Source organism: Drosophila yakuba, chromosome 3R (assembly GCF_016746365.2).
Source record: "Drosophila yakuba strain Tai18E2 chromosome 3R, Prin_Dyak_Tai18E2_2.1, whole genome shotgun sequence".
Lineage (NCBI taxonomy): Eukaryota > Metazoa > Arthropoda > Insecta > Diptera > Drosophilidae > Drosophila > Drosophila yakuba.
In genome coordinates this window covers 30,720,004-30,730,162 of record NC_052530.2, presented here as the reverse complement: position 1 = coordinate 30,730,162, position 10,159 = coordinate 30,720,004, and the positions used below count along the sequence as shown (strand labels likewise).

General features: G+C 43.8%; 4 protein-coding genes across 27 annotated transcripts; 2 read left to right on the top strand and 2 right to left on the bottom strand.

The window, feature by feature from the left end:
- Positions 1-977: 977 nt before the first annotated feature.
- LOC26535308 lies at positions 978-2,755 on the bottom strand. 14 transcript variants are annotated; one of them, XR_006245232.1, is made up of 7 exons: positions 2,661-2,755; positions 2,306-2,439; positions 1,758-2,123; positions 1,593-1,694; positions 1,329-1,533; positions 1,065-1,266; positions 978-1,013 (listed from the first exon to the last, which is right to left on the bottom strand). XR_006245232.1 is itself a non-coding variant. In XM_043207150.1 (6 exons), exons 1-6 carry the CDS (start codon positions 2,723-2,725, stop codon positions 1,175-1,177), a joined length of 957 nt encoding a protein of 318 aa, XP_043063085.1. In that variant the 5' UTR covers positions 2,726-2,755; the 3' UTR covers positions 978-1,174. The 14 variants fall into 14 exon arrangements, 6 of the variants coding, with proteins under 6 accessions (XP_043063085.1, XP_043063088.1, XP_043063087.1 ...); XR_006245234.1 differs by having other exon boundaries at positions 1,607-1,694; XR_006245235.1 differs by having other exon boundaries at positions 1,607-1,694; positions 1,797-2,123.
- A 347-nt stretch (positions 2,756-3,102) lies between these two features.
- Positions 3,103-4,431, top strand: LOC120321970. The gene is made up of 2 exons (XM_039376357.2): positions 3,103-3,901; positions 3,959-4,431. The coding sequence occupies exons 1-2, from the start codon at positions 3,245-3,247 to the stop codon at positions 4,235-4,237; spliced, it is 936 nt and encodes a 311-aa protein (XP_039232291.1). The 5' UTR covers positions 3,103-3,244; the 3' UTR covers positions 4,238-4,431.
- Positions 4,432-4,699: 268 nt separating this feature from the next.
- LOC120321972 lies at positions 4,700-6,345 on the bottom strand. Of its 11 annotated transcripts, none has more exons than XR_006245237.1 (5): positions 6,209-6,345; positions 5,510-6,068; positions 5,232-5,436; positions 4,968-5,169; positions 4,700-4,916 (listed from the first exon to the last, which is right to left on the bottom strand). XR_006245237.1 is itself a non-coding variant. In XM_039376370.2 (5 exons), the coding sequence occupies exons 1-5, from the start codon at positions 5,721-5,723 to the stop codon at positions 5,078-5,080; spliced, it is 357 nt and encodes a 118-aa protein (XP_039232304.1). In that variant the 5' UTR covers positions 5,724-6,338; the 3' UTR covers positions 4,700-5,077. The 11 variants fall into 11 exon arrangements, 7 of the variants coding, with proteins under 7 accessions (XP_039232304.1, XP_039232303.1, XP_039232306.1 ...); XM_039376370.2 differs by having other exon boundaries at positions 4,700-5,169; positions 5,232-5,273; positions 5,340-5,436; positions 5,496-5,597; positions 5,700-6,338; XM_039376369.2 differs by having other exon boundaries at positions 4,700-5,169; positions 5,232-5,273; positions 5,340-5,456; positions 5,510-5,597; positions 5,700-6,338.
- A 954-nt stretch (positions 6,346-7,299) lies between these two features.
- LOC120321969 lies at positions 7,300-10,098 on the top strand. The gene is made up of 2 exons (XM_039376356.2): positions 7,300-9,568; positions 9,626-10,098. The coding sequence occupies exons 1-2, from the start codon at positions 8,363-8,365 to the stop codon at positions 9,902-9,904; spliced, it is 1,485 nt and encodes a 494-aa protein (XP_039232290.1). The 5' UTR covers positions 7,300-8,362; the 3' UTR covers positions 9,905-10,098.
- Positions 10,099-10,159: the final 61 nt, after the last annotated feature.

Sequence of the window (10,159 nt, the reverse complement as noted above, 5' to 3'; positions counted from 1 at the left end):
GGTAAAGGCCCCAAATATGACTAGAAACCCAGCGCAAAGGCATCTGGAACAATTCCAGATCGGGCTTCGAAAGGAACAAAAAAAGGTAGAAAAAGCTATGGAGCACAAACAGGGAAAAGACGACAGCCCCCCGACAACGAGCAGAGCTGCTTTGGCAAATCTAAAGCCAAAGATAGTCAAGGAGACAACGCCCTCACCACAAAATATCAACACTTTTCCAGAAAATAGCCAACCCGACGACCCAGTCATTAAACTGGCAAATAGAGTTGACAACCTGGAAAAGAAAATTGATATATTAATGGCCTTAATTATACAAGCAAGAAATCCGGACGAATAAACCTCTTGACGACGTATTCCTGCTGACCCCACGATGAAGACGTAAAGGATGCCACCACTAGGACCAGCATATACGAAACTGGAAGCTGATGGACAGGAGAAGGATCAACGCGCAGCAAAAACATGATGAATTTAAGTCGACTCATTGCAGCAGCGTATGCACAACGTCACTTATCTGAATTTTTTGCTGCAATTCCTTTGAAATGTCCCAAAACACCAGCTGCAATCTCTATGAAAGCCATACTTGACGACAAAAGACGACCCGACTGGGCGAAATGGACAAACTAACTTCTTGACACTCCATAACACAAAAAACATACAATGTTTTGATGCAGTTTCCTTATTGGGTTTCCCCCTCGTTTTTACAGACCCTAGGCGTGGTGCTGCCGACCCGGCAAAAGGTCGAAATCGTAACCTCTATAATTGACTTTTTTCCTCCAGAAATGCAATATCGACAAAATCTCCGTTAAAGATTGAAATACTTTAATCAAAACATAAAACAGAGCATATATAATAATATATATAAAAATCCACAATGTTTTGATGCCGTCCCTATTCCAGGAAGCCCCCTCGATTTTATTGACCCTTGGTGCGGCGCTGCGACCCGGCAAAAGGTCAAAATCGTGACCCTTGAATTTCGACTTTTTCTGGTAGCAACGATAACACTGACAATATCCCTGAAAAAGAAAAACATATTAATAAAAGCATAAAACTACGCAACCTACTACTTCCCTGCTAGGCGCAACGAAAAACGAAGCTTTTGTCACCTAAAACATAAAAATCCTATAATGTTTGGATGCCGTCTCCATGTTGGGGTGCACCCTCGTCCTTCTTAACCCTAGGTGCGCCGCTGCTGACCCGGCAAAAGGTCAATTTCGCGACCCTTGAAATCGACTTTTTTCTGGCAGCAACGGCATACAAACAAAATCCCTGTAAAATCATAAAACAAATTAAAAAACAAATTTATAAAAACATAAAATCACGCAACTTACCATTTCCCGACTCGGCGAAATGAAAAACGACGATTTCGGCACCTAAAACATTAAAAACCTAAAATGTTTTGATGCCGTTTCCAAGTTGGGAAGCCCTCTCGTCCTTACGAATTCCAAGTGCGGCGCTGTTGACCCGACAAAAGGTCAAAATCTTGACCCTTAAATTCCACCTTTTCTTGGTAGCAACGACATACTGACAATATCCCTGAAAAAGAGCAAAATAAACTAACAACAACAGAAAACTAAATGCATTTACAAACTCACTGACAAATACGAACCTCCGACGATGCTCTTTATAAATCCAAGGCAATGCATTCCTTCCCAAATCCCACCGGACAAAAATGAAAAATCCTGGACGAATTGGACCTGCAAAAGAAAAGACAAAACAAAAATCAGACAAAACAAAACTAAACACATAGATATACTTATCTAATCCAATTTTCTGCATCCAATTCCATGGACACTTACGAGCGTCGGCCCTAAGCAAAGCATCTTGGCCCGGCGTCCACAAGATGCCTCCTTTCCCTGGCGAGACGACCCACAGAAGCGACGACCCTGGTGACTCCAAAGCAATGACGACGCTCTCGCCGACACACGATGAACTCCAACCGAAGTGAAGCAACTCCCTGGACCCTGGAATAAGACGGCGACGCGGGAATCCACTACGCACTGAAGAACTCCAGCTGAAATGCAGCAACTCCCTGGACCTTGGAATTAGACGGCGGCGCGGGAATCCACTGCGATTTGGACCATTTGAAGGCTGGCAATGAGACCCATGGGCGGGTTGGCAGCCTCTTGCAAATTAAAACCTAAATTGACGGCGGCGCGGGATCCGAACTGAAAATAAAACTCTGACGACTGGTGAAACTGCTGTAACTAAAATGAAAAATGAAAACTCAAACGCAAAACAACGGCCGCTGTGGTGGTAAATAGTACCACTTTTGACAGCCGGCTAAAATTCCACCATGAATACTTACCAGAAACGCTGGCCCAACTCAAATTCAAAAGTTGCGCGCAGCCTGCGACTGCAAATAACTGGGACAAGCAGCTCCCATTCCCCACCGGCAAAGATTCCTGAGGCTCGGTGCTTCCGTCCTTCTGGCGGGGGTACCTGAAAATATAAATAAAACCAATTTTAAACTCAAATAAATTGACTCATGCAAATTGCCTGAAACTCTTAAAAATGTAAACAAACAAAAATCATATGTTAATGTTACCATCCACGCAATGTTTATAATTAAGAAAATACCAAATCATGTATATCTACCACACCTGTCCACCCTAACACTCATCCCCAACAATGTACAAATTCAAAATCGAAAATAATTGTACCTAGATATTGCACTCTGTGTAATCACAGGCAAATAAATGCGTGGATGCGGGGCAGAAATCATCATTCTGTCTCCCGTACTTTCACCAGAAACGTCAAAAAGTAAGGCGGCCAAAAGTATTGTCGAGGAAATAAAAGCCCCCCGCCACCCAGTCGAGAGTGAAAAGGCCTCTGCACGCAGCGTACCGGCGCAAACTGAAATTGCCCCCCCTCCCCCTAAAAATTCGGCTACCGAACTGCCCCGTGGCAAATAGTTCCACAGAGCCGCAGGGCCCCCCCTATTCATATAGAAAATGTTAGGGAAATCGTGCCACTATTGGAAAAGCTAAATTACTCAGCAGGGGTAGACAGTTTTACAACAAAAACGTCTATAGGAAACGGTGTAACTATACAGGCTAAAGACTTGACTGCACATAGAATAATTAAAGACATACTAGCTAAAAGTGGTATCCCATACTATTCAAACCAGAATAAATCTGAAAGGGGTTTCAGAGTTGTTATTCGTCACCTGCACCCCTCTACCCCTTGCTCGTGGATCACCAGCGAGCTGCAGAAGCTCGGCCACCAGACTAAGTTCACAAGGAACATGACAAATCCTGCAACTGGTGGTCCGATGCGGATGCACGAGGTAGAAATTGTCTCGGCCATGGACGGAAGCCACCTTAGGATCCTCTCCATTAAACAGCTAGGAGGACAAAAAGTGGAAATCGAAAGGAAAAACAGGACGAGGGAACCGGTCCAGTGCTTCAGGTGCCAGGGATTCAGGCATGCTAGGAACACATGTATGAAGCCCCCAAGGTGCATGAAGTGCGCTGGCCAGCATTGGTCTAGTGAGTGCACTAAGCCAAGATCAACCCCCGCCACCTGTTCAAACTGCCAAGGAAACCACATCAGCGCATATAAGGGGTGCCCTGCCTATAAGGCAGAGAAGCAAAAATTAGCAGTCAACAGGATAGATTTTCACAAAATTAGGACAATAATGGACGCAAAAAGCAACAATAACGAACGTCAGCCCCGCCCCCCTTTCAACAAGACCCCCCGACTACCCTATAGTACCGAAATGGCCGAAGCCCGAAAGGAAGCCGCCAGGAAGTCTGCAATGAACCCGTTCCGGCAAAATGTGAAGGATAGTAGGCCAAACCTACCGTACCTTTCTTCACATGAAATCGCCATCCAAAAACGCCTAAATAAATGGCGCCGGAGTACAAACAAGGCCTCCACAAATAGCAGGACCAATCCTAAGGTAAAGGCCCCAAATATGACTAAAAACCCTGCGCAAAGGCATCTGGAAAAATTCCAGAACGGGCTTCGAAAGGAACAAAAAAAGGTAGAAAAAGCTATGGAGCACAAACAGGGAAAAGACGACAGCCCCCCGACAACGAGCAGAGCTGCTTTGGCAAATCTAAAGCCAAAGATAGTCAAGGAGACAACGCCCTCACCACAAAATATCAACACTTTTCCAGAAAATAGCCAACCCGACGACCCAGTCATTAAACTGGCAAATAGAGTTGACAACCTGGAAAAGAAAATTGATATATTAATGGCCTTAATTATACAAGCAAGAAATCCGGACGAATAAACCTCTTGACGACGTATTCCTGCTGACCCCCACGATGAAGACGTAAAGGATGCCACCCACTAGGACCAGCATATACGAAACTGGAAGCTGATGGACAGGAGAAGGATCAACGCGCAGCAAAAACATGATGAATTTAAGTCGACTCATTGCAGCAGCGTATGCACAACGTCACTTATCTGAATTTTTTGCTGCAATTCCTTTGAAATGTCCCAAAACACCAGCTGCAATCTCTATGAAAGCCATACTTGACGACAAAAGACGACCCGACTGGGCGAAATGGACAAACTAACTTCTTGACACTCATAACACAAAAAACATACAATGTTTTGATGCAGTTTCCTTATTGGGTTTCCCCCTCGTTTTTACAGACCCTAGGCGTGGTGCTGCCGACCCGGCAAAAGGTCGAAATCGTAACCTCTATAATTGACTTTTTTCCTCCAGAAATGCAATATCGACAAAATCTCCGTTAAAGATTGAAATACTTTAATCAAAACATAAAACAGAGCAATATATAATAATATATATAAAAATCCACAATGTTTTGATGCCGTCCCTATTCCAGGAAGCCCCCTCGATTTTATTGACCCTTGGTGCGGCGCTGCCGACCCGGCAAAAGGTCAAAATCGTGACCCTTGAATTTCGACTTTTTCTGGTAGCAACGATAACACTGACAATATCCCTGAAAAAGAAAAACATATTAATAAAAGCATAAAACTACGCAACCTACTACTTCCCTGCTAGGCGCAACGAAAAACGAAGCTTTTGTCACCTAAAACATAAAAATCCTATAATGTTTGGATGCCGTCTCCATGTTGGGGTGCACCCTCGTCCTTCTTAACCCTAGGTGCGCCGCTGCTGACCCGGCAAAAGGTCAATTTCGCGACCCTTGAAATCGACTTTTTTCTGGCAGCAACGGCATACAAACAAAATCCCTGTAAAATCATAAAACAAATTAAAAAACAAATTTATAAAAACATAAAATCACGCAACTTACCATTTCCCGACTCGGCGAAATGAAAAACGACGATTTCGGCACCTAAAACATTAAAAACCTAAAATGTTTTGATGCCGTTTCCAAGTTGGGAAGCCCTCTCGTCCTTACGAATTCCAAGTGCGGCGCTGTTGACCCGACAAAAGGTCAAAATCTTGACCCTTAAATTCCACCTTTTCTTGGTAGCAACGACATACTGACAATATCCCTGAAAAAGAGCAAAATAAACTAACAACAACAGAAAACTAAATGCATTTACAAACTCACTGACAAATACGAACCTCCGACGATGCTCTTTATAAATCCAAGGCAATGCATTCCTTCCCAAATCCCACCGGACAAAAATGAAAAATCCTGGACGAATTGGACCTGCAAAAGAAAAGACAAAACAAAAATCAGACAAAACAAAACTAAACACATAGATATACTTATCTAATCCAATTTTCTGCATCCAATTCCATGGACACTTACGAGCGTCGGCCCTAAGCAAAGCATCTTGGCCCGGCGTCCACAAGATGCCTCCTTTCCCTGGCGAGACGACCCACAGAAGCGACGACCCTGGTGACTCCAAAGCAATGACGACGCTCTCGCCGACACACGATGAACTCCAACCGAAGTGAAGCAACTCCCTGGACCCTGGAATAAGACGGCGACGCGGGAATCCACTACGCACTGAAGAACTCCAGCTGAAATGCAGCAACTCCCTGGACCTTGGAATTAGACGGCGGCGCGGGAATCCACTGCGATTTGGACCATTTGAAGGCTGGCAATGAGACCCATGGGCGGGTTGGCAGCCTCTTGCAAATTAAAACCTAAATTGACGGCGGCGCGGGATCCGAACTGAAAATAAAACTCTGACGACTGGTGAAACTGCTGTAACTAAAATGAAAAATGAAAACTCAAACGCAAAACAACGGCCGCTGTGGTGGTAAATAGTACCACTTTTGACAGCCGGCTAAAATTCCACCATGAATACTTACCAGAAACGCTGGCCCAACTCAAATTCAAAAGTTGCGCGCAGCCTGCGACTGCAAATAACTGGGACAAGCAGCTCCCATTCCCCACCGGCAAAGATTCCTGAGGCTCGGTGCTTCCGTCCTTCTGGCGGGGTACCTGAAAATATAAATAAAACCAATTTTAAACTCAAATAAATTGACTCATGCAAATTGCCTGAAACTCTTAAAAATGTAAACAAACAAAAATCATATGTTAATGTTACCATCCACGCAATGTTTATAATTAAGAAAATACCAAATCATGTATATCTACCACACCTGTCCAACCCTAACACTCATCCCCAACAATGTACAAATTCAAAATCGAAAATAATTGTACCTAGATATTGCACTCTGTGTAATCACAGGCAAATAAATGCGTGGATGCGGGGCAGAAATCATCATTCTGTCTCCCGTACTTTCACCAGAAACGTCAAAAAAAAAACTCCGCAAGCGAAAAGACAAAAGCAAAGTTCAAATAGCAAAGTTAATAAAAATATTTTAAATTGCCTAAATTGTTTAAACCAATTACAATTTAAAATACAATCAAAAGTACAAAGCAAACGAAAAATTAAACGGGACATTTAAGTGAAAATCTCCACAAGTGAAAAAACAAAAAATTCCCGACCGAAAAATTTATACAGAAACAATTCGACAAACAATTAAAATAAACAATTAAAATAAACATATTAAAAAGCATATAAATTCGGGTTTTTCGGTGAAATACTTTGAGACAAATCGACAAACTCAGCGAGCTGCAGATTTTAATAAAGAAGAGGAGCCATAAAGAAGAACCATAAAGAGGAGCTATAAAGAGGAACCTTAAAGGAGAACCATAAAGAAGAACGCTAACGTCGCAAAGAAGGAAGAACGCAAAAAAGAGGCAAAGAAGGACTAGCAAAGAAAAGGAATCGTACCAAAGGACCCGCCAAAACCAAAGCCAGGGTATTTATACCACAAAAAGTATCGTTCCTTTACATATAGTCAGCAAATATTATGGCCCAAGTAATTCTCTCTGACGACTCTTCAAATGATGAGGTGCTCTCTCTTTTCTCGAGCCCAGAAAGTCAAAATACCCTTTCTACCTGGAAATCTCGCCCATGTCCCAAAATTCTAACAACTCTCAGTTTAATATCAGTATAATAAACATGAAAAAATCGTCTTCCAACTCTGCAATTAACAGTCTAAAAAACCCTTCCGAGGCTGCTATAAAAATTATAAATTCACTTACATATAAGGGGAAAGAGAATAGAGAAAACAAAAATGCCCAAAAAGACCCGCTCTTCCTTACTAATACTAATAAAGAAACAGCTGGCGCCAAAAGTAGCGTCTCAAATGGGCCAGTGGTTTCCCCTCTTTCTGTCACACATACAAATAGGGGGAAAAAATTGACAACAGCTCACAACACCAATGCAGCTGAAACCACTAATACCAACATGGATGACAAAAAGAGCGGCGCTCTTAGAAATTTCCCTTTCCCCACACATGAAGACAACAGCATGGAGAGAAACCTCAGCTCATCTACAAAAATTGGCTCTAAAAGCATTTCCCCTCACTCTCTCTCACCTACACACACAAGCAAGGTTATTAACATAAGCACAAACAGCCGCTCAAAAAGTCCCGCGCTTGCAAATGCTGACACACTACATAAACTAGCCAATATATATGACAATAGCAGGGACCACAACCAAGGTGAAACACAACATAAATTTATAACTCGCAATACTTTTTTCCAAAACTTGTATCCTAAACCTGACATTTCCAAATTAAGCTTAAAAAATAAACCCACCATTCTCGCGAAAACTACAAAAAATAAATGCATCTCCCCCCAACTGAAAGGCGCTTCTTTGTGTTCCCCTGTTCAGGCTAATTTAAATTTCAAAGTCACCACTACACACTCTATGGGTAACACATCTGCATCCAGAACCCTAAACCGGCCTGCAGCCAAGCGGGACCTTTTTAATTCACCCCCAATAGCACGGGCGCCCTGCCTATGAGTTTTTCGGAAGTGGTGGCCGGAACCGGTCCAGGACTAGTGGCATCCTCTGATCCGGCTCCAATTACGAAAACCCCGGGCAAGCGCACAAATACCAACATGGACATGGATAGCTTTAGCTATAAAACGCCCAATAAAAAAGCATGTGTGCCCACCAATTTTGCGACCCCAAACCCTTTCCCCCCCTAGCCACCCCCATCTTTAAAAGTAAGGCGGCCAAAAGTATTGTCGAGGAAATAAAAGCCCCCCGCCACCCAGTCGAGAGTGAAAAGGCCTCTGCACGCAGCGTACCGGCGCAAACTGAAATTGCCCCCCCTCCCCCTAAAAATTCGGCTACCGAACTGCCCCCGTGGCAAATAGTTCCACAGAGCCGCAGGGCCCCCCCTATTCATATAGAAAATGTTAGGGAAATCGTGCCACTATTGGAAAAGCTAAATTACTCAGCAGGGGTAGACAGTTTTACAACAAAAACGTCTATAGGAAACGGTGTAACTATACAGGCTAAAGACTTGACTGCACATAGAATAATTAAAGACATACTAGCTAAAAGTGGTATCCCATACTATTCAAACCAGAATAAATCTGAAAGGGGTTTCAGAGTTGTTATTCGTCACCTGCACCCCTCTACCCCTTGCTCGTGGATCACCAGCGAGCTGCAGAAGCTCGGCCACCAGACTAAGTTCACAAGGAACATGACAAATCCTGCAACTGGTGGTCCGATGCGGATGCACGAGGTAGAAATTGTCTCGGCCATGGACGGAAGCCACCTTAGGATCCTCTCCATTAAACAGCTAGGAGGACAAAAAGTGGAAATCGAAAGGAAAAACAGGACGAGGGAACCGGTCCAGTGCTTCAGGTGCCAGGGATTCAGGCATGCTAGGAACACATGTATGAAGCCCCCAAGGTGCATGAAGTGCGCTGGCCAGCATTGGTCTAGTGAGTGCACTAAGCCAAGATCAACCCCCGCCACCTGTTCAAACTGCCAAGGAAACCACATCAGCGCATATAAGGGGTGCCCTGCCTATAAGGCAGAGAAGCAAAAATTAGCAGTCAACAGGATAGATTTTCACAAAATTAGGACAATAATGGACGCAAAAAGCAACAATAACGAACGTCAGCCCCGCCCCCCTTTCAACAAGACCCCCCGACTACCCTATAGTACCGAAATGGCCGAAGCCCGAAAGGAAGCCGCCAGGAAGTCTGCAATGAACCCGTTCCGGCAAAATGTGAAGGATAGTAGGCCAAACCTACCGTACCTTTCTTCACATGAAATCGCCATCCAAAAACGCCTAAATAAATGGCGCCGGAGTACAAACAAGGCCTCCACAAATAGCAGGACCAATCCTAAGGTAAAGGCCCCAAATATGACTAAAAACCCTGCGCAAAGGCATCTGGAAAAATTCCAGAACGGGCTTCGAAAGGAACAAAAAAAGGTAGAAAAAGCTATGGAGCACAAACAGGGAAAAGACGACAGCCCCCCGACAACGAGCAGAGCTGCTTTGGCAAATCTAAAGCCAAAGATAGTCAAGGAGACAACGCCCTCACCACAAAATATCAACACTTTTCCAGAAAATAGCCAACCCGACGACCCAGTCATTAAACTGGCAAATAGAGTTGACAACCTGGAAAAGAAAATTGATATATTAATGGCCTTAATTATACAAGCAAGAAATCCGGACGAATAAACCTCTTGACGACGTATTCCTGCTGACCCCCACGATGAAGACGTAAAGGATGCCACCCACTAGGACCAGCATATACGAAACTGGAAGCTGATGGACAGGAGAAGGATCAACGCGCAGCAAAAACATGATGAATTTAAGTCGACTCATTGCAGCAGCGTATGCACAACGTCACTTATCTGAATTTTTTGCTGCAATTCCTTTGAAATGTCCCAAAACACCAGCTGCAATCTCTATGAAAGCCATACTTGACGACAA

Excerpts from the sequence above, each read along its gene's own strand:
- LOC120321969 (XM_039376356.2), top strand. The coding sequence starts at position 8,363 with ATGTGTGCCCACCAATTTTGCGACCCCAAACCCTTTCCCCCCCTAGCC. Across the intron at positions 9,569-9,625 it reads ATAGCAGGACCAATCCTAAG|AACGGGCTTCGAAAGGAACA; the intron begins GTAAAGGCCCCA and ends GAAAAATTCCAG.
- LOC26535308 (XM_043207149.1), bottom strand. The coding sequence starts at position 2,725 with ATGATGATTTCTGCCCCGCATCCACGCATTTATTTGCCTGTGATTACA. Across the intron at positions 1,371-1,436 it reads CAGCGCCGCACTTGGAATTC|GTGCCGAAATCGTCGTTTTT; the intron begins GTAAGGACGAGA and ends TTAATGTTTTAG. Across the intron at positions 1,267-1,328 it reads TTTCGCCGAGTCGGGAAATG|GGATTTTGTTTGTATGCCGT; the intron begins GTAAGTTGCGTG and ends ATGATTTTACAG.
- LOC120321970 (XM_039376357.2), top strand. The coding sequence starts at position 3,245 with ATGACAAATCCTGCAACTGGTGGTCCGATGCGGATGCACGAGGTAGAA. Across the intron at positions 3,902-3,958 it reads ATAGCAGGACCAATCCTAAG|AACGGGCTTCGAAAGGAACA; the intron begins GTAAAGGCCCCA and ends GAAAAATTCCAG.
- LOC120321972 (XM_039376366.2), bottom strand. Across the intron at positions 5,274-5,339 it reads CAGCGCCGCACTTGGAATTC|GTGCCGAAATCGTCGTTTTT; the intron begins GTAAGGACGAGA and ends TTAATGTTTTAG. Across the intron at positions 5,170-5,231 it reads TTTCGCCGAGTCGGGAAATG|GGATTTTGTTTGTATGCCGT; the intron begins GTAAGTTGCGTG and ends ATGATTTTACAG.